A 27,257-nucleotide genomic window follows, 5' to 3' on the forward strand; every position below is an offset into this window, starting at 1 on the left:
CTGAAATTGATACCAACTTTATTAAAAACAGAAGCAAACAAGACTGTATTTTTAAGAAATTTACAAAGACAAAGCATTTTTTCTAAAATCTATTCTCTTTCACTAAGCACTGCAAAGTACTTTAAATAAGTCTTGAGATTCTAACAGCCCTAAAAGCAAGTCATAAAAATGATTTATTTACTTGGGAGTATAAATTGGACTGACATTTTGGGAGGGCCATTTGAAAATATTTAGCAAGAGTCTAACATACATACCCACAGATTAGAAATTCCAGTTTTAGAAATTTATCCTGAGAAAATTAGCAATGACAAAGATACAAGGATGTTTATTACAGTGTTGTATATATAATAATAGTAATTTAGAAAACCGGAAAGAGCCCAAATATCCAGTAACATGAAGCTGATCAAGTAAACTGTAGTTTACCATATAATGGAATATTACATGGCCATAATAAAAAAATATAAAAATTATATAATAATGTATGACAAGGAAAAATATTCACTATATATTGCTGAAGGAAAAAGCAAGTTATAAAACTGTAGTATTATATGTTCTTATTTCTGCTTAAAATATGTATATGCATATAAATATCTGGTGGGGTATACACATGTATAAAGTAATATTTATTGTTGAGTTTTGGATCACAGGTGATTTTTATTTACTTTTTTTGAGAAGTCTGTATTCTGTTTTTTCTACAGTAAATATCCTTTCCTTATATAATAGAAATAATTATTATTTACTTGAGGCAATCATGTAGTTGTTAGTGTTTCCCTAATTCTTATAATACTGAATACTGTATATACTATGGGAAAGTGGTGGAGGGGAGAGAAAAAGAGAAGGAGGGATAAAGGCAGACAGGCCTTTATATTGTGTATTATTTTATCATGTATATTTGTTATGAAGTTTTGGGTTAATCTTAGCTTTAACAATCTGGAAAGAATTTTTGATGGAACATAGTAGTGAATAGTTAAGCTGCACACGATCACAATATACTCTCATAGATTCAATTTTTCTCCTCTTCTTGGAATGCTGAGTTTGTTGCGTAAGGAGCAGGTGGCTTTCTTTTTTATAAGTCTCTCGACTGCCTTGTCAGACACAGCTCTCTCAAAACTTTTTTGGGAGCTAACCAAGCTTTATCTAAACAAACCCAAAATGGCATATGGACTTCATCCACATGGTCATATGAATCCTTTGGCTGATGACTCCAGCCATGTATCTAATCGGTTTTATAAAATCCATGCTTGAAGAAGGATTCTATAATATATGAGAGTGTAATGTGTGGGGCAAAGGAATGTAGTGGCAAAGAGACCCAAGCTGCTACCCTGAAATCCGGTGCCCACCACTGCCACCAGTATTGGCAGTATATATCCCAACAAAGGGGAGAATCCTAATAATTTTGGGTGAAAAATTTCTATCATGCATTTCAGCTTAGATCTACTAATAACACTTCTTTAAATGCCTTGTTAGACAGTGAAATCTGGAAATAATTATCAAACACCATATATAGTGTTTACAATAGAATCATATTTCTTTTCTTTCTCGTCCCCTCCCATTTTTTTTTTGCATAAAAAATAGAATGCTGCTGAATGGTACCCAAATATCTGTTGTATACCATGCCAATACAGCAGCCTCGCCAAAAATGCGAACAGAACAGTTTGCCAAGTAAAAGAAAACATAACAAATTGGTAATGGTTTCTATCTTGACAGAAAATGAAAATGATCCCTCAATGTGTGGTCACTCATGCGGACACATAAAAATGTCTTAGAAGCAATCATTTTACCTCAGATAACAGACCCTGACAGAGTAGTACAGCACTGGCTGACTTCTACTTCTTAGAAAAGCGGCAACCGTGACCTACAAAACAGTCTGGGAGCCATGTAATTTATGCATAACACACGTGCACATGCCAGGCACTCATAGTATTTGCTATAAATCATCTTGAATACAAGACTTCTTTTCTGAGTGGAATATACTTTATGAGAGATGATCTAAATCACCAGAGACTTGATAAAGCTGAACTGGTTTATTTACGAACAGAAATAGTGTTGCTTATAAGGTTACAAAATTTCAATAGTCTATATCACAATAAAAGGGCATTATATAAGGGCCCCCGATATTATATATGATTCTGTAAGTGCCTTAAACACTAAAGGATTTTATTAGATGTTAGATAAAACAAATACAAAAAAAAAATGTGCAGGTACATAGCATACAGTTCTGACTTTCTGTTTGGGAAACTGCAATCGAAAGGCAAAACGAACCCCTTAAAAACCTGGTAATAGTTCCTTTAACATATTTCCCCTTCCTTTACCACTTATTTTTGTTCCCCAGATGGAGAACTGGCTAACATCACTGACCAGCGATTTTCTCCCCTATCTGGTGAAGTTTTCCCATTTGTTTAACTTTCTAATGAGAATGTTAGAACAATGATTGTATTGTGAAATCATATCAAAAACAAGAACGACACTTTAAAAAAACACTAATTGATACCTGAAGCTAATGAGGAATTCAAAATCAGAAAATACAAGGGGCTAGGAAGAACCTTGGGAAGTTAAGTTGTCTTGCCAAGTTGAAAGTAAATTTGAATCCTGTGGGTTATGAATTTCAAATAGAACTTCTGGGTTTAAATTTGTTGGTGACTTTCCTGTTCAATAAAAAAGGACTTAAATGGCTTACAAAAAGGTTAAAAAAACTTATTGGGCATCACACTGCTCTTACAAAACACCCTGTTGATGAGTTAAGTGTAAATGAATCAGAAACACATGGATCATATTTCCTTAAAAAAACGCATATGGATTCAAAAATAAGGGGAAGACGACTTGGCAAAACATTTTGAGTGTGGTGACTGAACCCAAAACACTTGAAAGATATTTTGAGACATTCAAGGAATCCAAAACAGAACTAAACCTGTCCAGTCACATAAAACCCAGAAAGTTCTATGCAATGTGCATTTATCTCTGTGGGTCAATCAATACTCACTGAACCTTCGCCTTTGGCACAGAACTATAGGGGCAGCCAGCTTCTGTCTTTAAGCAAGTTTGAATTTAAGTATAAACAAATATACATAAATAATAGAAACAAAGATACATAATAATAGAAACCCAGGGTTTCACAAAGAATTTGGCATCATAACCCAGATCGTACAGAACTATATTCAGAGAAATACACAAGTATTTCCAGGGTCCTAGGGTAGGTAGGATTTATTCCATTCAAATCATCACGTCCTCAGCCTTTTTGATTAAAGTTATATATCGTTTCAGAGTCTTACTTGCTTAACTGTTTTGTTAATGAGTGTTTTCATGTCTTTCCTCATGTGTGTCCCAGTACTCCTTCCTCCACCTTCTACATTTGTGACTGTTCAACAAATCTTGCTGACCAGTTTCCTGGAGGATGCGAGAGCTGCACACGGTTTTGAAACAGGGCAGCGACGCTGTTTGGCAGAGAGGAGTGAAGCTGTGATGCGGGTTGGGGTAATGGCACATGTGATAGGTCAGAGGCGCCAGAGGGTGAGTCATGTGTGGGGGGTGACCCACTGGCTTGCTTGCAGCAATGTGCCTGAGCCAGGGTGCAGTGGGGGATGGAAGCAGCGAGGTGTGGGGAGGCCTAATATACTACATGTGAAGTCAGCTGGAGGACAGAGGAGTGTGATAAGGGAAAACACAATTCTTAGTCTTTTTTTCTTTCTTTTTGCCAGTATAGGATAAAGTGCTAAGCACAGGACATGCACAAGTCATTAATTCCTTTATTTCTTATCAGTGTCTTAAAAAGCTGAAAAATATCCAAAGATAAAAATAAGTTAACTATGCATGTATTTCTAGGTTCCTGTAGGTCATAAATTTGAAGAGAAACTTAGTAGGATTATGAAATGGATTGCTGAATTCTAAAGTATTTGTGGGAAAGTGCAGAAATTAGTAATTTAGAATCCTTTAAATCTGTTTTTTAGTTGTTTGATGTGAGTCTTATCGTTTCCACAATATTAGAAAGCTATTTAGGGCTGGGATATGGTCATATATGTCTTGTATATTTCCCACTGGCTGGCACAATGCTGGGAACCCACTAAGCATCCAATACATGCTTATTGAAATGAAATGAAGTAAAGGGTGCTGGAGCCCTACAATGGTGCTCGGAGGCTATCTTTTCATGGTTCATATAAAGAAATCATCCTTCATTATCATCTACTTACCATCCTTCATCATCTTCTACTTCTGTTTCAGAAACATTATTTTCAGGAGTATCAGCAATTGCTTGAGTGAGTTTAGATTTAAACTGGTTCAGCAGCGCAAGGGTCTGAAATAAGAGTAAGACTGTTAAATTTTCTGATAAGGATAAGTATAATTTTAGAAGAGATATTTAAATTTGTTACAAAATATGCTACCAGGATGTAAAACACTTAGGTAAAATTTTAATTTTGAAGGAAAATAACAAAATTGCCTTCCAGCTGTAACAGTGACTGATATTCACAAAACTTGACATTACTCGGTTTGCATTTGCACTGACATTGTACCTCAGAGACACATGACTATTTTCTTATTTGGGGAACATAAATTTGCTTATATAGAAGACACTTAAATTTTAAAATGCATGCTTTTATAAATAGCTAACTTTTCAATGTCCACAAGACAGGGAGGTACTTCATTAAGATATGCGAAATCAAAAACAAAACACCAACCAATAGCATATTTCATTGACCAAATGTCCAAAAATGTAAAAATGTTGGGGAAGGTGAAATAAATGAACACATTAACTGTTGGAAGATGGGTACACTGGAGTGATTTAGAAAGCTGTTTATATGTATTAGAAACTTTCAAATGATCATTCCCTTCGATCCAATAATTCCAATCCTGGGAATACATGTAGAAAAAAATCTAAAACACAGAAAATGGCTGATGGGAAAGAAGTGCGCTGTAGCTATAGTCACACAAGTGGAAAAATGGAAACATGTTAAATGTCTATCAATAAGGAACTAGATAAATTTGGTAAAAAGCAATGAATATGCTTTTTAATATGTTATTAAAAATTCTACACATGAAGCATTACACTGTATAGTTAAGTGAAAGAAGTAGTATATAAATATCATGCTCAGTATGTTTTTTAAAAAAGGAAGCATTCCCGTGATTCTTGTTTGGCTCCATGCCCTTTGTAGGTAAGAAGAAACAAGTGCTTACAATTTTGGTAATCACATTGTCTCCTGGCTATATCTGAACAATCTCCTCCAGAATTTGAGCAGAGAACAGAAGTTAGAAAAAAGATTTTTATTCTACAGTTTAAAAAAAAGGACATAATTATAAAATGGGATAAAGTACTACCTATATATAAAAATCAAGTATCTAAGATATTGATACATTGAATTCAGTACTAAAATACATTTCAAAAGGAAAAAGTTGTGTGATAATTCAGTCTGTGAACAACAGGTATAATAAGGAGTCACAATAAACTGCTAGGTTTCAGAATTAATCTCGCAAATATTACTAAGACCACAGTGCACGGAAAGATTAAGTAGCTTTTGGTGATCTAGAACCTAAGCTCAATAAAGACAGGGGGTGCCAAAATAACTGCAAGACACAAAGGCAGTTACTGCTAGAAAATGATAGTGAAGCGTGCCTTGTATGTTTCTGCAAAATTTAATGCTCACAAAAACAACAGCTGAAAATACACACATGGCCACAGCTGTTGAAGGAGAAGAGTTTGGGGGGAAAAACCTAGACATTCCTATAGAATATCCTCACAGGCATTCTAAGGGCTGCCTAGTGTATTAGGATTTAGATATTTTACCCGTTTCTAGAGTAGTGGTTATAGGGCAAAGCTCTTCAAATAATGTTAACAGATAAAGAAGGCATCCCTTGTTTTTAAACCTTACTCATTAAAATAAACATTTTTGCTTCCCAACTTTAATTGCATTTGCTTTACCATAAGAAAAAAGTTTTACAATATTAGAAAATAAAGAGAAGCAAAACAAAAATATCTATTATTATACCACTCAGAATAACCGTTGTTGACATTTTGGTATATATCCTTCATGGCGTGTTATGTGTGTTTGTGTGTAGGTATGTGCTTACATACCTATGCCTATATTATATAAATACACATCTCCATATGAATATGTCTGTTTCTATCTATCTATCTATCTATCTATCTATCTATCTATCTATCTATCTATCATCTATCTATCTATCGCTTAAAAGTAAACTCCATCCATTTATAATGGTGGATTTTTGTACACTTGGAAATGTCTTTTCTGAGGGCATATAGAAAAATGAAAACAAAGGAGAGTTCTTAGTGGAATGAAATTTTAAAACTTCCTAGCAATTTACGCTAGCACTGGATCTTTTTCCTTGAGTTGTAAGTGGCAAGGCAGTCTGTTTTTAGAGCCAGTTAATGTGCTACTGGCATTTGCTCAGAGAAGGGGTCTGTAACAAACACCAAAAAATATCCTCTTGGCCTTGCTTAGCTTTATTCAAGATTGGGCTTTCTCTAGCTCCATTCTAAAGGCAAGAGAAGACACTAAGCAGAAAAGCAAATATCACAGAAATAATGGTGCACAACATAGGATGAAGAAGATAGGATCTGCATGGAGGCATTTCTGTTTGGCACTTACAGGAGAATTAGTCTTCTGGCTTTTGCTGAAGGAATGCACGGCCAACCACTTACAGCATAGCATGGCTCTCCAGCACAGTGAGAGAGAACCTTCCCAGTGTGGAGAAGCTGTTTTGAAGGGGCCCTGCCTTGGGAGGCTTTGTGCATGCACATCTACACATAAGACTCTCTCAACTGGCCTCTGTGCCTCCATCCTGCCCTGAGTCCAGTCTGTTTTTCATACTGCAGCCAGGTGGGAGGGATCTTCCCAAACCGCAAATGAAATCATAATACTTCCTTCCTTTGATGGCTGCCCATTGCCCATAGAGAAAAATCTTAACTTATTAAATACCTTGCAGGAGATGGCTTCTGCTTACCTCTCCAGCTTCATCTTTTCTCTCATTTATTTTCCAGTCACACTTAAGATCTTTTAGTTCTTTGCAAAGAGATCAAAGACTTCTGATATACTGTTCCTTTTGTCTAGCCACATGTCTCCTGTTCAACCTTCAAAGCTCAGCTGACAAATCGTTTTCTCATGGCCTCCCCAGATTCTTAGGACATCATAGTTCCCTCCCTGTACCTAACCTGTCATAATGCTCATTCTCTTTTATTGGTATTCCTGTACTTGTTTAACTGGCTCCTTTTCCTGATAACTCAGAGAGAGGACAGATGTAGTTACCTTGTTTACCACCAAATACAGTAATTCGTACATGGTAGTTTAGTTTCTTAATAATTATTTGCTGGGAGGGGAAAAAAGAGGACCGCATGAATAAGAGGGATCCTTACTATCTTTGTTAGTATATTCACTACAGTTGCTATTCAAAGGACTTTGTGATTCCATGAAAACAAGTTAATAATGTACTTTGTCTTAATTTTCTTTGGTGTTCCATTTCTTCTGAAAACCATACAAATTAGTTCTTTGTAATTATAATTTCCTATACCTGACTTCTTGTTGAACTTTCCCTATGATTATTTTCATGCTGAGTACTGATGCATGATCCTTCCTTATTAGTAATTAGGTGTCATTTATAATATTAATTTATCCAAATATGGGTGGGCTTTTAAACTTTTTTCAGTTTGCCTATTTTATTCATATGTCTAAAATGGCATGTTCTCACCTATACATGGCAGCACCAAAAATAAAAGATTTTGGTCTGCCCTCCTAGCTCTTCAACATGAAGGACTGCTGGGGTACTCAGATTTATTTTATTGGTGCCGAGTGCCACGTGTTGTGTATGACTGACTTCCAAACTGTTGAGCTAGCTTCCTATCCCTTGATTCTTGATTTCTGACAATCTTCTTAAATTACTAAAGGTACAGGAATTACTTGCAATAAGCAGAATTTTGTAACATTATTCACAGTAGAAGTCAACTACTGAACCAAATGCTTTATTTACAGGCAATGTACAGTTTCAAGTGGAGCTGGCCAGTCAGTATGTGAGATGCTGGGCCAGAAGAGATCCCTTCATCATTTATAATCACCACTTCTCTATTTCATAATATTTACTTAGGCAAAGGTTCTACCCGAGTATCTGATAATATGTGGCTTTACAAGGTTCCTATGCTTGATATGGGAGTAAAAGGTTGAAACCTGCAAGTTTTAGGCTTTTTATCTATGTCTGAAAAGAACTCTATCATTTGGACCTTTTCATGAATGGCAACACTCCTTCCATCTCACCCCATATAAATACATCCTTTTTCATTTTTAAGAAGTAGTGCTTCCCCTGATGTATAATCAAATCTGGCTCCATTAACAACACTTGAAGACAATTAAAAGGCAATGAATTACGTATGGATTTTTGCTTGTGAAATTACCTGTTCTTCCCGGGATGTTCCCTTCTGTGACTGTTGCTTCTTCAAAGTTTCATACTTTTGCTTTTCTCTCCTGTATTCTGCAACAGCACCATCTAGAGCAGTCTCTTCCTCTGAAGAATAACAGAATATTCTTAGAATAAATAGTGAAAAGGCTGTGCATTCATATTTATATCTATGCTCATATCTCTGAAGAGGAGGTCAGAACCTGGGATTGGTTTTCCTCCATTTAATTAAAAAATCAAACGAATAAACTCCACAGTTCCCCAACTATTTCCTAGATCAGAAAGTGACTGATGTTAATTTATCAAACAATTTTATAAACATCTGTATTATATATTGGATGATTATAGTTGTTCTCGCTTGTACTTATGTAACTATAAATCACCTATCTCACTTTTACAATTAAGATTTTCCTAAAATTCAGCAATACCATTTAATATTATTGACTTGCCTTATAAGATATAATCTTTCAATATTGGTTGATTTTTCAATTACCTGCCACTTTCGTTCCCCAGTTTAAACAATAATAATAACAACAAACAACTTCCATTTGATGGCATCATAAAATATAAATGTATCTAAAAAATAAGTCAGTTAGGACAGTTACCAGAAGCAGACAAAAACAATTTTCACTAAATTACAAATTAGAAAACAAATGCATGGATTTGATCCTACGATAATTCCACATGAAGATTAGTTAACATCTCGGTTCATAGAGTACAGTTTTGCCCCCCGCAAAACAAGTACTTGTACTAACATTTTACAATACCTTACATGTACACATATTAATGAAAATCTGTGATTTAAAAAAAAAACAACCCATCTTTTCTCATCTTTGGCTGGCAAACAAAAATGAGCTACATGTAATCAAGAGTGCCAGTAATCGTTCTGTTCATGCCTGGGTTTGTTACTTGCCTGTTTGTTACCTAGTTTAAAGAATATTGTTAATGTGCAGTGTATTAACAACCAGCCATTTTGTTCAAGAGATTTTCTAGTTAATAACATTTTGAACTATGAAACAAGTAGTCTTTTCACGTTACTTAATATCATGATTTTGATATTGATCAAAGGGTACAAAGGTTTAATTATGTGGGATAGACAAGTTCTGGAGAGCTAATGCATAGCATGGTGACTACAGTTAATAATATGGTATTGTATACTTGAAATTTGCTAAGAGAGTTGATGTGAAGTGTTCTCACCACACACACGTGTACACACACAAACACAAATACAAATAAACTGCAACTATTTGAGATGATAGGTATATTAATTAGCCTGATCGTGGCAATCATTTCACAATGCCTTCTCTAGTTCTTAGTTTCCTGAGATTTTTATTGCCTACTTTAAAGATATCTTTCCTCTCCTGCTGTTTTAATTTCTAGCCCTAATGAACAGGCAAACAGCTTTAGAACAGCTGTGAGGTTGGCTGGTCTTTTATTACATACATTTGTGATACCAGGATTAAGCCTGCTAAGGTTCCATCTTGACTGCATGGAAATTGTAACCCAAACACTTTTATATGGTACACACAGCCAAAAACAATGACATCTGCTGCACAAACCCAAACGTGTGAAAAATCTGGTCAACTCTATTTCCTAATGAGCATATCATATTAGTATACGTTTCTTTATAGTGTGGTCAACTATAAATGAGCACAGTGTATTCATTTTCATGTTTTTATTTCTCAGCAACACATGCTGAGCTGATTTCCTTAGCTCCATGTTTCAGTTTGCGAATTCTCTGTTTAGTTGTATCTAATCATTTTTTGAGATATAAACCGAGTCATTGATTTTAATAATTATTTGTTTGATTCTTTTTCAAATTCACCCACTCTTTTTTGATAGCCTTAGTCTTATACTATGATTTTTTTATTCCTTTAAAAATCTATTTAAAATATACTTGTTGTCTCTTTCAGATTGTTCTTGGGGGATCCTTCTGTTATGTCTTCTGACTCTCTCCCCAGAGTGGTCATTTCTCTATGTGTTTTCTAATGGTTCATTGTGAGTTTATCTTCAGCCATAGGAATCCTAGGCACCCAGGACTGTGTAAGAATTTCTAGAGAACTTTCGCATTTGTTTCCACCAGGCCATTAAGAGGCCCCATTGGTTCAGAGCCATTTATTTTCCAAGTTAATTTCTTATGTTAGGATTCCTGTACCATACAGGTAGTTTACATTAAGGCTGTATAGCCATGCCTGGTAGAGGTTTAGAGTTTTGATTTTGATTTTTTATGACAGACTTTTTTTTCCCCTCCCACACATAGCTCTGAAAAATGACAGGCTTCTTTGTGGCCTTCCTGACCAGGTGAACAGTTTTTCTAGTTTCCACCTCTCCTGACCCAAGGCCACATCTCTATACAAGTGTGAGATTGAAACCCCAGCTTCTTGCTATTAGAGCCTACATCTGGTTCCAATATCCCCCTGGGCAACTATAGTGTCAGCTTGCTCACTTAATGCTCTGGTTATGTTTCCTCTTTGATTCTGGTACCTAGGAATTTTCTCTTTTCTCTTCTCTTCTCTCTTTCTTTCAATCTCTTTCTCTCTCTCTCTGTCTCTTTCTCTCTCCCCCTCTTTCTTAGCTAAGTATTTAAATTGGGCTGTACTGTATTTTATCCAGTATTTCTATATATTTGTAGGAGAAGGAAGTTATGTGTTAACTCAGTCCATGTTGCCAGAACAGAAAGTAGTACATTCATTTCTTATGTGCTTGAATCCCCCTGAATAAACAAAAATTGAATCAGCGACATAAAACTGACTAATAAAATACACAAGGAGTTTGAAAATTTCAGTTTCTCTAAGTACAACATGCTCTGTACTCTTTTATTCTTCTTATAAATCTCAATATAGACTGGATGATAATTCATAAAGAATAATGCAATATGATGACTATTTGACGTTAACTGAAATTTCTATAAAACATATGCTAAATAAATAGGAATGAAAAACGGGGGGAAAAAGCATTTATGAAGGACCTACTATATGTTAAGCACCATGCTAAGGTGCTTTGATTATCTATGAACAAAGTGTTTACCTATCTTGAGGGATCAGGATTGGACCACAATCAGAATACAGTAACATGGATTTGAGCCCAGGTCTGTATGATACCAAAGGCCCACACTATGCCCTACTGTCTTCAATGAAAACTTCAAGTCAGAAAATAAAATTTAGTATCTATCCCCCATATACCTGGCACTCTGAAAAATGCCATGAAAGATATCTAAAACATACATGATACAGACTTTTTGCTCTAGAAATTAATCAAACTGGTAAAATGAACATACATATGTGAAAATAGTTAAGAAATCACCCGTTGATTATAAATGTTGAACTGCTGATTCTTGGATAGAATACCAGCCTTCTAAAGGGCTTAAAAGCTTCCCTATATTTCAGTGTTAGAAAAAAAAAATTAAAAATATCTTAGCTTTTTCTGAGATAAAATCAGGTAATCTATATGAAAGGGCTTGGTGAAGAGAATGTCCAACACCACTATAACCATCAGTTTACTACTAGAGCATCCGTTTACTAGAGCACCATCGCTAGAAGTTACCTTGAGAATTTTCTAATCTAACTTCTCAGTTTATAGGTGAGGCAACCAAGGTCCAGGTAAGTGAGGTTATTTAGCTAGCATCCACTGTGGATCAGAAGCAGAGCCTGGGCTAAAACTGGTGTTCTGACTTTTAGTTTTTAGGTGACAATCTGTAGTAAGACTGAATATTAAGTACTGTACTTTTGTTCCTACATGTCATAAAGAATGCCTCTAACCTTTCCCCTAAGAGCTAGTCAGAAACTTAATCCTTGCTTCATTGATCCTTTTCATTATGAAACCTTTTTGTTCTGAGAATAAAGGGGTAAATACTGTCAATTATTGGTTACTTAGCTTATGAACCAATGGTATCCATCTAGAAATTTCATTTAATAGATAAAAGGCTTATATCCTCTACTGTCTCAGGGCCAGAACTCAAAGAGCTAACAGATTCAAGTAACTACACATTCATTCATTAAAAAAAAAAAAAGCATATCGAGTGATTATTATATGTCAGAAACTGTAAGCCTGCTTATAAATGATTCTAAAAAATCTGGATCCACTACCTCAAGGAAATTTTTGAAAAATTCCCATAATAAATGAAAACTTTTATATAAAGGTGATATGTTACCAATAATAAACAGAATTTGCAAAGGGATAGATTTTAATGGATATAGAAAACTAACAGCGCTACTGAAATCTCGTCATACATTCTGAAAGCTACAAAGTATGTTTTTATCAAATTTTATATATACCAGACCTTAAATTAAGTCCAGGAAAAGTACCAGACTTGAAAATAGCTAACACGATAGCTAACATTTCAAGTACTCACTATGTGCCAGAAACTAGTACCTGAATTACTTGTTTAATCCTTATAACCAACAGCCCTATGAGGAAGGCATATTATTAGTCCCAGTTTGCCAATAAGGAAACTAATGCAATAGAGGTTAAATCACTTATCTCAGGGATTATAAACATTGGAATATAAACCCATGCAGTCTGGTTCTAAAGTACAATTTCTTAACCAGATTGTTTTTTTTTTCCTTCTTCATGTCTGAGATACAAGAAAACTTAGAAGAAAATATTCAACTTTGACATAAAAAGGCATCAGGTCACCAACTGGTGTGGTGATGAAATAAAATCCTAAAAAAAAAGGTCCTAAATTCCTCTCAAACTATAACAAATGGGAAGTACAGAATCCTTTATGGCTTTTTCTTGATTCTCCTTCAGTAATCATTATTTTTCCCTCATGTGAACCTTTAAACACTTCGTAGCTCCTAACCACACTACATCATAACTGTCTCTTTGTCTGTATTGCCCCCTAGGCTATAAACTCACATAGCAGAGACGATGCCCTGTTTGTGGCCTAGCATTATGCCTTGTATATAGTATGTACTCAATAAGTAGTAGCTGAATGGACTAACGAACAGACTGATCATTTTCAGGTCTTGGATTACAACAGTGTCCATAGTGGCTTATTGCTCTTGCTAGATGGAGCAGCTCCTGCAGGGGTTTGGAGCATACAAATACTTTTTCAATAGATAATTGCCTAATAAATTGAGTTGTAAGGAATTAAGTAATTTCTGATACTTTTTAAAGAGGTGAGAAGAGTAGAAGTCAACTTTAAGGCAGTCACTCCTGATTAAAGCCTCTGAGCACTGAGCTTCTGGGTAGAATCCCTGTAACAGTAGCGGCTATTCACTGAGGCTTTGCCTCTCCTTGAGGAGCTACTGGGGAGATTACATATCCTCCCCCTAAGTCAGAAAGCCTGTTTTTTGGTTTGTTGTAAAAAAAATAAAAAAAAAATCCTTTATAGAAATGATATCAATGGGAATATTCTATGATATTAAAATGAGGGCCTACATGTAATATATTCTTTATGACCGTTTTTTGGAATTATAATCCATAATATTTATTGAGTGACTATAGCTTGAATCGGTACTAATTTTATTTTAAAGGTAATCGAAAATTATTTAGATGATATCTTTAAAAAGTGAAGAAGAAGAAAACTGATCTCTCTATCCAATGAAAGAGCCAAAGAAAAACTTATTCACAATAAAGAAATTATTTAATGGAGGTGTCTAGATGCACACTTACAAAGACTATGCAGAAATTTAGTCAAAGACTGGGCTAAAAATTCAATATTTTTTTTCTGTACTATGAACTAAAATAAGAAGTCTACAACTTACTCATTTTATTAAGCAATTTTAATTCTCAGCGTATTTTTTATTTTACAAATTGAACAATACTGGCTCCATCTGGTGGTCAAAATAAGCCCCTAGAGTTTCATGAAAATTGGTCAAATGTGGTTAAGTGATTTAGGGACTACTGGGAAGTATGTTTGAACATTGAACACTGAATGTTGGCATATACTTCAACATTGACATTGATTTAATGGAATTCAGTCTACATTTACATGGAGTTTATTTCTCTTTCTCTGTTGTTCATCCTAGATTCACTGCTTCATGTTATTTTGGGTCTTAAAATAATTCTCAAAATGAAGTAACAGAATATTTTCCTCTGTCTTTTTCTACTAACATATTTAAAAAATGTGAAGGTAACAAATTATAATACAATTATACTTATTCAGATTTTCAAGTTGTATTCCGTTTTGGAATTTAAACTGTAAAAATACTCATTGATTTTTAGCTGTATTTTCCATTAGACATTTACAGATAGGGTAGCTTGTGACTTTATGAAAGTTCATATCTAGGGGTTCTCTACATTTATATTCTAATGACAGCTTAATCTTAATTTTAAAATTCAGTTTAAAAGGAGTATGTCCAGAATCACAACACAAAATATTAGTTTTAAGAAGTTCTTAGGCAGCAATGACCTGCTCATTTTATAGATGAAAAATCTAAGGTTCAGAGAGGTTAAATAATTGTGCTAAGCTGGGAATTGAAAAAAACAAACAACAACCAGATTTTCTGACAACCCAATATTGTTTCCTCTCTATACAGTACTATGTGTCTTTTCTCGTTGTAGTGCATAATTACTGTTGGTATATTTCATTACAATCTAATAATCACTTTGAAATTATACACATTTATGGTACCGTGTGACAACTTGGGAAATGGCATGAATCCTCAAAATAGGTTTAATTCTCTAATTAGTTTTCTTAATTTTTACTTTTGTATTTTCCCTGAAGATATTAGAAATTTTTAAAAACTTGTTTTTAAAGCCCCACTATTACCAAATACAAAATTTGATCTTGCTTTTTTTCAGAGCATTGTTTTGTTGAGTTTATAATTCAGATAGCAGTCATGTTGGTAATATCTTACAGTCATAATAGCACATCAATTAGTTTAAAAATAGCACACAAAGTATTATACTAAAAACCAATTCAAACGAATTTAAATGAACTTATCTAATAAACTGAGAGATGAAGAGAACTTAGATCAGTAAAGACAACTTCTGAACACTAAACATTAAATCTGTTTAAATTGGGCTTGTCTTATCTTTTACTAATAAATTAATAGATTATATCTGATAAGCTTTTTAGCAGTTGTTTCTCCATTCATCTTAATAATGATCATAAAAACCAATTACAATACATAAATGATTACTGAAAATTATTGAGGTACAGGATGGCTTTTCTTCTGTCAGCTGACAGCTTTCCACCTGTCAGCTGCAATGTGTTGCTCCTGTTCGAATTTACCTCGTTCTCCCTCACATGGACCTCGGGACTAGCACAAAGGTTGATTGATGTTGCCTCCGGTCCCTCAACAGAGCACACTTTGTACTTCTCCAGGTGGTGTGACCCACAATTCTTGTAGTTTGATGGCCACCTTGACAACACCCCTATGTTGCCCTGTCATTCTGGATGTGGCAACTACAAATTACATACAGTGCCTTGTAGCAATAAGAAAAGAAATATAAAATTCTTGAAGATTAAAAAGATTTCATAAAACCAATAAGGGAGACTATGAAAGAAAGAATGCTACCTAAAATTTCCTGTGACTGTGATCACCCTAGCAAATTAAACACTGCAGAAGACCTGTATTTCTAACTGTACTAAGGTAGGTTCTATTGTTTTGTAGTAAACTCATATGTATTTTTCTCCAAGTAGTTATAAAAGTTTACCAACTGGTTCAAAATAGTCCTTAAATACTTGCATGTGTGGTATGGCAGACTATCCTTTACATCCCCTAAATGGCTGAGGAAACTGAAGCAATACAGGGGCTTCTAAAATACAAGTATGACCACTACTACCGGCACCATCACCATTTTTCAGGACCTAGCACATCTGAGATGTAATTCTAAGAACTCTGCATGCTTTCTCACTTAATACTGTAATAACAGAAGGGGTATTATTATCTCTATATTATGCATGAGGAAACAGAGGTTCAGAGAGGTTAAGTATCTTGCCGAAGGTTATATGGGTAATAAATGATAAGAGCAAGGATTTGAAATCAAGCTGTCAGACTTCAAAGCCCATGCGTTTTAAAAATTCCATTGTAGTGCAAACAGTCATGGGGGAAGAGGGGCCCTGTTAGGTGTGGGAGTGAGGAAAATGAAGGGAGCTCCACTGTTAAGTAGCTTATAGGCTAGAAAAGGGATAAGACATAGTCTCTAACTGTGTGGTGGGACAAATGATATAAGAGGTCCGGATACATACTTATGAAATCCATGCAGAAGAGGGAGAGGAACAGCTGGGGAGAGGCTGTGAAGGAGAAAGAAGACAAAGCCATAGCAGGTAGGAGGGACAGTCATAACCAAAGCATGAAGGCAACACAGTGCAGGATGCACATGAGGAAGAGGAAAAACATTTTTGGAAAATGAGGAATGGGTGAATAAGATGGGGGATAAGGAGAATAAGATAAAAATCTGATCATGAAAGTCCCTAAGTGCCAGATAAAGGAATTTTAACTTTCTTTTGGTAAGCAATGAGCAGCCATGATTTATATCTTTCAGGTCTAAACTGCAAGGAAATCATTCACAATGTTTGTGAACCTTTTATAAAACTAAATGAGGTGTGCTGAACCACCCTAGATTGTTATGTTGTTTGAACTCATTTCTAAGAATTTTTTTGAAAGGGTATTTTCTTATGGTACTGGCTTGAGTTAGTAGATAAAATGGGGGGGCAAAGTTCCAAGTTTCCTGATGCCCATACCTCTTTCAATCAATGAAAACAATGCATTCCTCAGTAGTTCAGTGAACAAGAGAACAAAGGCGGTAAGAGGAGAGAGAGGCAAAGAGGGAGTCTGACTCCCAAAATCTTGTTGAGATTTTCACCAATTACTTTTGGAAGAAACTTTGAGAAATATCCTGGTAAAATTATTTTTCCACATCTATCAGAACATTCTAATTTAAATGTGAAAATATGTGCAATTATTTGAAAGCACCATGCCCAGTTGTTTCTGGCTGTTCACCGTCTCAGAATTTTTTACCTGCCTAGAACATGTTCTCTACTACAGGTACACACATTCTGATGCAGACTTCACCTCTGTTCCCCAATCCCCATCTTTAATGATATCTCTAGCAAGCTACATTTTGAGATGATGTGAGGGTAGGAAAAAAGGTCACCAAACCATGCTTCATCTGAAGTTGATCTGTGTCCAAATGTGCTTTCTGGAAAATAGGGGTGGAGGGTGAGTTGGATGGGGATCATCTTGCTCAATCTTAGTGGTATTGCTGTGAATTGTAGGCCAGCCCTCAGTCTGCTGATTCTGGCTTCCAGTTAACAGGTCATATTGCTCGTGGCTTATTTTATTTTATTTTTTAAGGAAACAATGGTTTGCAGTTTTATAGTGGAAAGAATATTGGACAGAAGATAGGACTCCTTAAATCTACTGTTTAAGTTAGCATGAGTACTAAATATCTTTAATGCTTTGGTTTCTTCATTTGCAAAATGGAAACTATAATACTTGTTTAATCTACTTCTCAGGGCTGTTACAGAACCAAATGTAATGAGGCATGTGACAGGACTTTGTAAACTGTTCATGTTATATAAATAAAAGGTATTATTACCTGGCAGTGAATACATGGCACTGTATTTTGTCTATAAGCTACTTTATTAGTTATGGTTCCCTTCAAATGATCAAATCTCATTTGATGAAGCAAGGAGCAGATGCACTATTTTTCATTTTATTAACATATTTGTTTGAATTAAAAATATTTCTGTATATTAAATCAAAAATTCAAAGCACCAATAAAACTTATAATGGAATGTGGAAAATGCTTTTGTGACGTGAATTATCAAAGTTTAATTTGTATTTCTACACATTTGGATATTCAAATGTAGCAATCTTATGACGTTTACCTATAATTCTGAATTTGCTTAAGAATAAGCAGTATCTGCTGGTACATTGATAGGATGGAAAATGCTTTGCTGTTGCCATCTTCTACTATAGCTAATACTTGTACAAATAGTGCTTTTGATGTGCCAGTCAGTATCCCAAGTGCCTATGCAATAATCACTCTTTAAATAAAGTAGGATAGTTGCTGCCACTAAAAAGATCAGGGTATTACACTTGGAAACCTATCTTTTCAGAAAAAAAGCTGAAAACTAGAAAAAACATGTGATGAGTGACTGTGAGTGAGCTCTGACTTAGCAGGGCACCAAAGTTGGACCCAAGAATGTGAGTTCCTTGAGGCAGAGACTTTTCTGATTTATTTGCCATTTGATGTCCAGAGCCTAGAACAGTACCTACACATTTTCAAGCATTCAATAAATATTATTTGAATGAATTAATTTTCTTTAAAAAAAACAAACAAAACAAACAACAAAAAAATGGTAAGTGATTTTTCAGGGGAAAAAGGATCCCTAGTGAAAGGAATTGAAAGAGAATAGGGAGAAGGTCAGGACAAAGTAGGCTGCATAACTGGCTTTCCTTGTCCCAAATCTTGAAGAGCTGTAATCATCAGGTACCAGGCTTAATGTCTCTGAACATTTTTTATGTGGTATATAGCCAAACGTGATCAGGAAACAACAGAAATATAATACTTATCAAGGTGATTTGTCAACTAAAGTTAGAGTCTCTGAACTCTATGTTACAAAAATACATTCGCTAGGAAAAAGAAAAAAAATAATTATTTTTTAAGTGCCTTAGTTTTGAAATAGCATTAATTAAACCTTTAATGAAGAGGGATTATTTTGGTTTATTTGTCTGATTAATTTCATAAACTGAAATTGTTACTAAAGCAATCTTACACTTTTTCTTGGTGAGGTGGAAAATTTCTCACCCTCTTATTGTGGATTAGAATGTAATTACAGACACATTCTCACTGATTAATTTTTGAAAAATCTTTGGCTTAGTCACAAAACAAAGTCAACACATTGAATGGATTGAGTTCAATATTTCGAATTAGCAACTTCACATTCTATTCCCAGCTCCGTCACTCGCTGGAGTAAAGGCTTAAGTCCACCCCACAAATGCTCTGTCTCTATTTTCTTACATGGTAAATTCAGTACTAATTACTATTGCCTTAAAGGTATGTAATGTAGTTAATTAATTAGTGTAATACACTGTTAAAAATACCCAGAATAATAAGAGTGTGAAGAAGAGGAAAATAAGCAAGTCAATATTGGGAAATATTTCTAAGAAGTTGATTGGATTCTATCCCAATAGTCTGCCCAGCATCTTCACCAGATACAACAGACTAGCAAAGTCTTTGACTGGAGTAAATACTACAACATTGTCTCTTCAACTACAACCAATTGGCAAGAATAAACATAATCATTCTTCTATATATACACCTCATATGGCAACTCAACCCAGTATGGAATAAACCCAAGGGACTTCTCCGTGGGTTTTGTAGAAGGAAAAGTACAGAGGACTTATCTTTGATGTTGTTTTTCTATAGCAGACTCAGCCAGTCTCCTTAAGTCACAGGAAATAAACGCAGCTTATAAAAAGGAAATCAATGCAGCTATTTCCTGGTTGGGATTACATGGAAGAAGCCCAAACTGTAAGGTTGCTTCTAGAGAGAAAGTACAGCAATATAGTATCTAATATACACTGTCAAATAGTAATAATACAACTATAGACTTGAGGGAGAGGGTAAAAATGACTGTATGAAAAACTCCATACCTTTTCCACTCTATGTTCCAGACACACAACTTGTAAGATAAGAAAAGGTATCATGATTTCACTTATCTCCATGCATTTGCACGCATTGTATCCTCTGTCCAGAACACCTTTATTCAACTAACTTACTCACCTGAACCAGTAGCCTCAAAAATCTGTAAAAGTGAGAGGTGTCTAGTGTATAAAATGACCCACTGAGAGGTGAAAACAAAATGCTAGAATTCTGTTTATGTTTTGTTGTATGTTTGAAACTATTATTATTTATTTTTGGTGTATATATGTCATATATAATACATAATACATATGAATTACACATTTAAAAAATACATATCTTAGAATATTCACTTTATTTTATAACCCAAATGTCCATCAATTGACAAACAGATGAGCAAAATGTGGTCTAGCCATAAAATAAAATATTATTTAATTATAAAGAGGAGTGAAGTACTTGATGTATCCTACAACATAGATGAACCTTAAAAACATTATGCTAAGTGAAAGAAGTCAGTCACAAAAGGCCACATATTATATGATTCCATTTATGTGAAATATCCAGAACAGAGAAATCTATAGAGACAGAAGGTACATCAGTGGTTGCCTAGGGCTGGAGGCGAGCAGGCGGACACTATACAGCAGATAGTAAAGGCAGGGTTTCTTTCTGAGATGATGAAACTTCTAAACTTGACTGAGGTGATGGCTGAAGATGTCCATGAATATGGTAAAAACCACTGAACTCCACACTTTAAATGGGTGAACTGTATGTTATATGAACTCTCAGCAAAACTGTTTAAAATAAAATTAAAAAACAAAAAACTTTATTATACTGGTGCACTAAAACATTTTTTGAAGACTACTCATTTCAATAACTGATAATTCTGCTTGGGTGAATGTATCTAGAAAGATATGTTGCCGTCTAGATTTCATTGTCTTTCCTTTGCTCCCCTAAATCTTCATGAGAATATGTACCATGCTGTATTAATATCTGGTAGTTTGTCACTTTTACCTGCTAAACTACAAACCTCATAGTCTCACCCCACACTATGAATTAAAATAATTTTCAGGTGGCTTAAGCAATGAAAAGTAAAAGTACAATAATAAAAGAACTAGAGGAAGATAGGGATTAATGTTTAAACTATCTTGACCAGAGACCTGGGAAGCTTCAAAAAGTACTGACACCTGGACCTCACCTCATGAGCTTTCAAATTTACAGGTGATCCTAATGTGCAGAAAAGTTTGAGAACCACTGGTCTTGTGATGAACGAGAGATCAAGAAAGGCATCTTAGAGAAATGATCTTAAAAAATGACTTGAATATGGAGGCAAGATTCATTACATATGGAAGGCATTGCAGTAAGAGGGAGCTGTGACAGTAAAGGCTGAGATAGGAAATAGGTGCTATGTAGAAAAACGCAGGCTGCACGGCACATAGGATCCACTGTGAGAGATGAGACTACTATGGCAGGCCAGGTCGAGGCCATCTAGGGCCTTCTAAGGCATGCAAAGGATTTTATCCTGGAGGAAATGAGACGCCATTAAAGAATTTTATGAAGGGGATTGACACATGATCAAGTTTGTGTTTAAGGAAAGCCACACACAGAATGTATTGGCAGGATCTGAGAGTAGCAACAGAGATCTGCTGGCAGCCTGTTAGCAGGTTGTTAAAATAACCCAACAGAAAACACACACACACACACACACACAAAACTGTGGCTAAAACAGTTGCGGTAGGGCATAAGGCATAAACTAGAAACTTGTAGGAAAGGGGTGGAGTTTGCAAGAGAAATGTTCAAAGAACAGATTTGTTTTGAGGATATTGCAGTACGTAGAGATCTGAATTTAATGCCATTCATTCAGAAAAATATGAGAACACTAATCCTGTGCTGACACATGATAAATGATGTTTTTCTCTAAAAATACCTCTAGGTATCTAGACAATAAAAGTTTCCAAAATAATTATCCCCGAGGTCTTGGATTTCACATTTATTTTAAGAAATCTTAAGAAAATTTTCATTTCCTAAGTAAAATAATACATTTCCTTGAGGTTGTAATTTCCACATTTACCAAGGTTCTTAAAACTCAAATCTAAAAAAAAAAAAGAAAAATCCCCTAAAACACCAACTAAGTAAAATTAAAGCTGTCTTGTACAGTACCATAAGCTCTCAAGTGAGATTTAAAAAGTCTTCCCAAACAGTAGGGCCTTGCACACATTAAAGTTAGTGGTTGTCAAAGTGAAACTGTTGTCTGATTCTATTTCATCAAAAGTATGTATTATTCATGATTTCTCCCCTATATAGATTATTTCTTCTATGGAATCGAGGTTCTATAAACTACTGAATTATTGAACTCATTACAGAAATGCCCATGTTACAGGGATGTGCCCTCTCCTGTAGTCGGACCCATTTCGTCATTTCATCTCCCTCAGTGAGGAAGCTTTTCTTGACATACCGTGTTTCCCTGAAAATAAGACATAGCTGGACCATAGCTCTAATGTGTCTTTTGGAGCAAAAATAATATAAGACCTGGTCTTATTTTACTATAATATAAGACTGGGTCTTTATAATATAATACAATATAATATAATACCAGGTTGTATACAATGTAATATAATATAATATAATATAATATAATATAATATAATATAATACTGGGTCTTCCTTATATAATGTAATGTAATATAATATAATATAATATCGGGTCTTATATTAATTTTTGCTCCAAAAGACGCATTAGAGCTGATTGTCTGGCTAGGTCTTATTTTCAGGGAAACAGGGTAGTAGTTTTCACTGCTCTGAATCTCATGAAGTCTTATGGTTCATCTGCACACTAAATTTAGCACTTGAAATATTAATAATTAATACCGTTTAACTATGACTATTAGTTATTAATACTGCTTGACTATTAACTATAAAATGTTTCATGTGAATAGTCTCATTCTACCCAGTAGAGGCTATTTTAGAACAAGGGGGAAGCATTCTGAGGGTTTTTTCTGGGCTTAGCACAGTGTTATTAGACATTTATTCTAACCCAATGGTTTTTGAACTCTTTGGATCAAGACCTATTGTAGGAAATATAAATTTTCATCTGAAATCTACACACATACATGTTTAGTATATAGCTAATAGGAAAAATTTTATATACAAGGTTGAACCATATAAAATTACTGACATTGTATTATTTTATCTACAAAATAATAATTTCATATTGTTCAACGAAATAGAATGAAAAAAATTTAAAATTTCATACAACACTCTTTACCCTCACTACATGTGATGCACGCCGATGTTCTCTTGTCTATGCCAGTCCATTAAATAAAAAATGTTGAGATTAATATACAATACTGATTTCGTGATCCACCAGAGACTTACTGGCTACAATTTGAAAAATCTCACCCTAACCTCTAACCTATATGCTCAGTGCACCTCTAGCACCAGCCTTCACCTAACAGGATGAAAGGCTTCTTAGACACTCACAAGTAGCCCAGCGCAGCGGGGTAAAGATGTAGTAAGAAATACGGATGATGAAACTGCCTAGAAAAATAATCTGTACACTTAGCAGAAGTGGCAAGGATCATACTAAACGGAGGGAATTCAGAGATTGGAGATTCTGATGAAATCTTTTCTGATTTGACAGCTAAACTGATCACATACTGGAATGTGATTCACACGGCTGACTAGTGATGCTCAGAATGAGGGTTAGTGCTTGGAGCGCAGTGACAGGTTTTATAAGGCTCTCTCCAAAGCTCTCCCTGAATCCAAAACAAGTTTACACGTATGCCAGATTTCTCTGCATAAAGAGGGGAAGCACATAGGGAATATTTCTGGCACTTCTTTTCTTGCTTTCTAGAAGATCATCTTTATGCAAAATGAACTGTATAACATGTGCATGCCGTATATCATTTTGTAAAAGTGAAGCTTATCCAGTTCTGTTAATCACTAGTGAAACGGTACAGATGATACCAGATTGCCGACGTACTGCTTATATTCTAATTAGGCTTTTAGTTGATTAAAAATGATGTTTATATAAAGATCTTGTACAGGTGTTTAATTATTAACCATTTTGTCAGTGAAACACAGAAAACATGAGCTCTTATCCAAATGACTTAAGTATGAGCAGGCAGATGCTGATACAGGCATGGGCGAGTGGCACTGTCAGCACTCAGGTGCAGCTAAATGAGACTAGACTTCAAGCCAGAGCGCAGGCATCCACACAGGCTAACATGGGAGCAGGAAGAATGCTGTTAGCCTGCTCACTGGAGCTCAAATCGTGTGTCTGCATACCACCCCCTCTCATCCTTCATGTTACCAACAGCTTTATCTGATGGAACAGTGTTGACAGAACTTGAACTGTTGCCAGCCCTACTGATGAGGAACAAGGTGGAACAGTTGCTGGCTGGAGGGAATGTTTCCTTTTTAGGAAGTAGCAGTAAGATGATATATGAAAACATGGTTGGAATGGACTGTCGCAGGTTGCTGATATAAGACATATTTTTAGTTTTTAGAAAACAATGGCTCAAAGACAGTCAAATAAGTGGCCAATGTATACAAGAAGGCACTCAAACACTGAGATGAAAAGTATTAAGTAAATAATAACTGGCCACGTAGATAAGCATACTAGCAACCAAATTGAGTTCTAGTTGATGTGGGATTATGTTTGGTCCTTTTACATCAGCAGATTAAGCCTGAGAAGAATAGTAACGATAAGAATAAGTCCTAGTCAGCCGAGAGGCCTGACTACTTACCATGCCAACCAAAAACTACCGACAACCTACGATGCCAATATAAAAATGAGATGGAAAAGAAATTCTTTGTCTAATTGCAGGAAAGAAGTAAAACTTGAGGCAGTTAAATTTTATAACTGTAAAAGCTTACAAGGGCAAATGGCAACAGTAGTTTCATTAACAAACATTTTTCTTAAACTCAGCATAGATGTATTCATTCTCAAGTCCAGACCAATACGAGCTAACTTCTTTCATCTGCTCCATCATCCAATTTCATGTTACAACACAAAGGCAGCCACTGTATTTTCTTCACTGAACTCTGAACCTGAATGTCTATCACTCTATTCTCCTCAAATTTTGTGAAATTGGACATGTTTATCCACAACGCAAATGATAAATGATGTCCCTGATACTCACCAAATGGAGCCACAAAATCCAGAAATGCATATTGAAATGTTAAAGAGGAAATAAATCACATTCTGGACAGTTCAGTGTTAGATTATTTTATTACATGCATTGGATAAGATGTACACATTGATGGTGTATGTCTGTGTGTGTCTACATAGCTGTTATGCTAGTATCTCAGCATACTAGAATACTTCAAATAATTCCTTCTAGGTAAAAGAGTTTATAAATATCGTTTTCTCTACCACCTAACAAAAACAGGTGATAATCATGCCTCCTAACCTTACTTGACTGATTAAAAACAATTTTATCTAGCATTTGAAATATTTTGACTGTGGTTTTGGCTTGCATAGTTGCTGGAAGAGATAATTTGTGGTTGGGAAGAGAGGAAATGATGTGGGTAAAACATGGAGGAATCTGATGGCAAAGCAACATATCCTGCATTCCATTGTGTAAAAAGTACATACTGGCAGTAAATAAGATATCAGTAACTAATTTATTAATTATTTCAAAAGGACTTCAATCTAAGATATAGAAAAGAATAGATTCTTATATTTAATAAGCAGTGCTTGTTTTTTCATTTTGAGATGATAGGCAAAAAAAAACAAACCCCAAAACCCAGCAGATTCATAATCACTTTTCTGGAGCTAACGGCTCTCTTGGCTCACGTGCAGGGTTATACAGTATTCCACAAAACCCTGTACTATATTGACTGCTACTGCTATGGACAGAGGACTGCAGTTGCTATCAGTCAATTTCAGTCCTACCAGCTGTGTTGATGCTCATGGGGAAAAAAAAATCAATTAACTTATCTGAGCCACAACAATTTCCTTCTGTAAAATACCACTTGTTCTACCTTTCTCATGTGTTCTTGTAAAAGAGAAATGAGGGGAGGAGAAAAGAAAACAGGCATTAACATTATTCACAGGTATGTGCTTGTGTTAGACACAGGTGATTGCCCAAGTAATGATTCTTCTATCTTCTTTTTTGCTAACAAAATCCAGATTTGGTTTAGGCAACAGAATGCTCAGTATCAGAAGACAAATTCTGTTTTAAGCCATTTAGTTTATCTTCCATCTTTCATTTCACTCACTCATTCTCCAAATATTTTTTTGAATGCCCATCACATGCCAAATACTATTCTAAGTGTTAGGAAGACAAAGAAAACCTAGGAAGACAGAAACAATAAATAAGTTAAATATATAGTATATCAGAAGATGATAAGATAATTCAGAGAAGAACGAAGTAGGGAAGGGCAGTTACGGAGTGCCAAGGCGAGGTGGTCAAAGAGCCTCAGTGAGCATAAGACCTGAGAAGTAATGGAATGAGTCATGTTTGTATTTGGAGGAACTTCAATCCAGACAAGGTAACAGCATGCGCAATGGCCCTGAGGCAGGGAGCACGCCAATATGTACTTAAATCAGTACAAAAGAGATTACTTGCCAGAACAAAGTGAATTTCAAGGACATGAAATCAGAGAGGTTAAAAGAAGGTGAGGGGCAGAGTATGTAAACCCTTGTAGGCACACATAGGGTCTTTGGCATTTAAGACATCATTGGTGGGTTAAAAAAGAAAAGGAGTGACAACGTCCAACTTAGATTTTTAAAGGATCATCCTGGTTGTTATGTTGAAAATAGGCCGCCGGTGGAAACAGAGATCAGTTAGGAGACAACTGCACCATGTAGATGGGAGATGACTGTGGCTTCCCACCAGGGTATAACAGTGGAAGTGGTCAGATTATACGAGTATATCCTGGGTTTGCTGATCAGTTTGATTGGGGGTATAAAAGAAAGAGAGGAATAAAGGGTAACTCTAAGATTAACTGAGTTAGGGAAGATTTCAGGAACAGCAGGTGTGGAAGATAAGATAAGTAGTTCAGTTTGGGACATGTTAAGATGCCTGCTAAACACTTTGGACATTATAAATACATAGATATTTAAATGCGTGAGAGTAAAGTTAAATATATGACATGAGCGAAGAAGTAAGTGTAAGAAGTATAACAGAGAAGAAACTGGAGGTCAAGTAAAGACGGTGATTCAAAGAAGAGGGAGCGAGCAGCAGTACAAAATACTGGTGACAGATCACTTAAGAGGAGTAAGCAGCTGACCTGTGAAGATGGAAGTGTAAGGAGTATATTTAAGAGGGAGTAGGAGGAGAGGAATTGGAAATGGCAAGCATTTACATTCTTTCAAG

The 27,257-nt window shown here is 35.3% G+C and overlaps 1 protein-coding gene across 3 annotated transcripts in view; it reads right to left on the minus strand.

Moving 5' to 3' along the window:
* CWC27 (CWC27 spliceosome associated cyclophilin) overlaps positions 1-27,257 on the minus strand; it is a 178,937-nt gene that overhangs the window by 19,672 nt on the left and 132,008 nt on the right. For 2 of the 3 annotated variants that reach the window (XM_019743827.2, XM_019743838.2), the window contains exons 13-14: positions 8,390-8,499; positions 4,185-4,288 (exon numbers count right to left, since the gene is read on the minus strand). In XM_019743827.2, the coding sequence (XP_019599386.1) occupies positions 4,185-4,288; positions 8,390-8,499 (214 nt within the window). Of the gene's footprint in view, positions 1-4,184; positions 4,289-8,389; positions 8,500-20,520; positions 20,727-27,257 lie in introns of those variants that run through there. The other variant, XM_074328900.1, reaches the window with a different exon arrangement.

Source organism: Rhinolophus sinicus, linkage group LG03 (assembly GCF_036562045.2).
Source record: "Rhinolophus sinicus isolate RSC01 linkage group LG03, ASM3656204v1, whole genome shotgun sequence".
NCBI classification, from domain to species: Eukaryota; Metazoa; Chordata; class Mammalia; order Chiroptera; family Rhinolophidae; genus Rhinolophus; species Rhinolophus sinicus.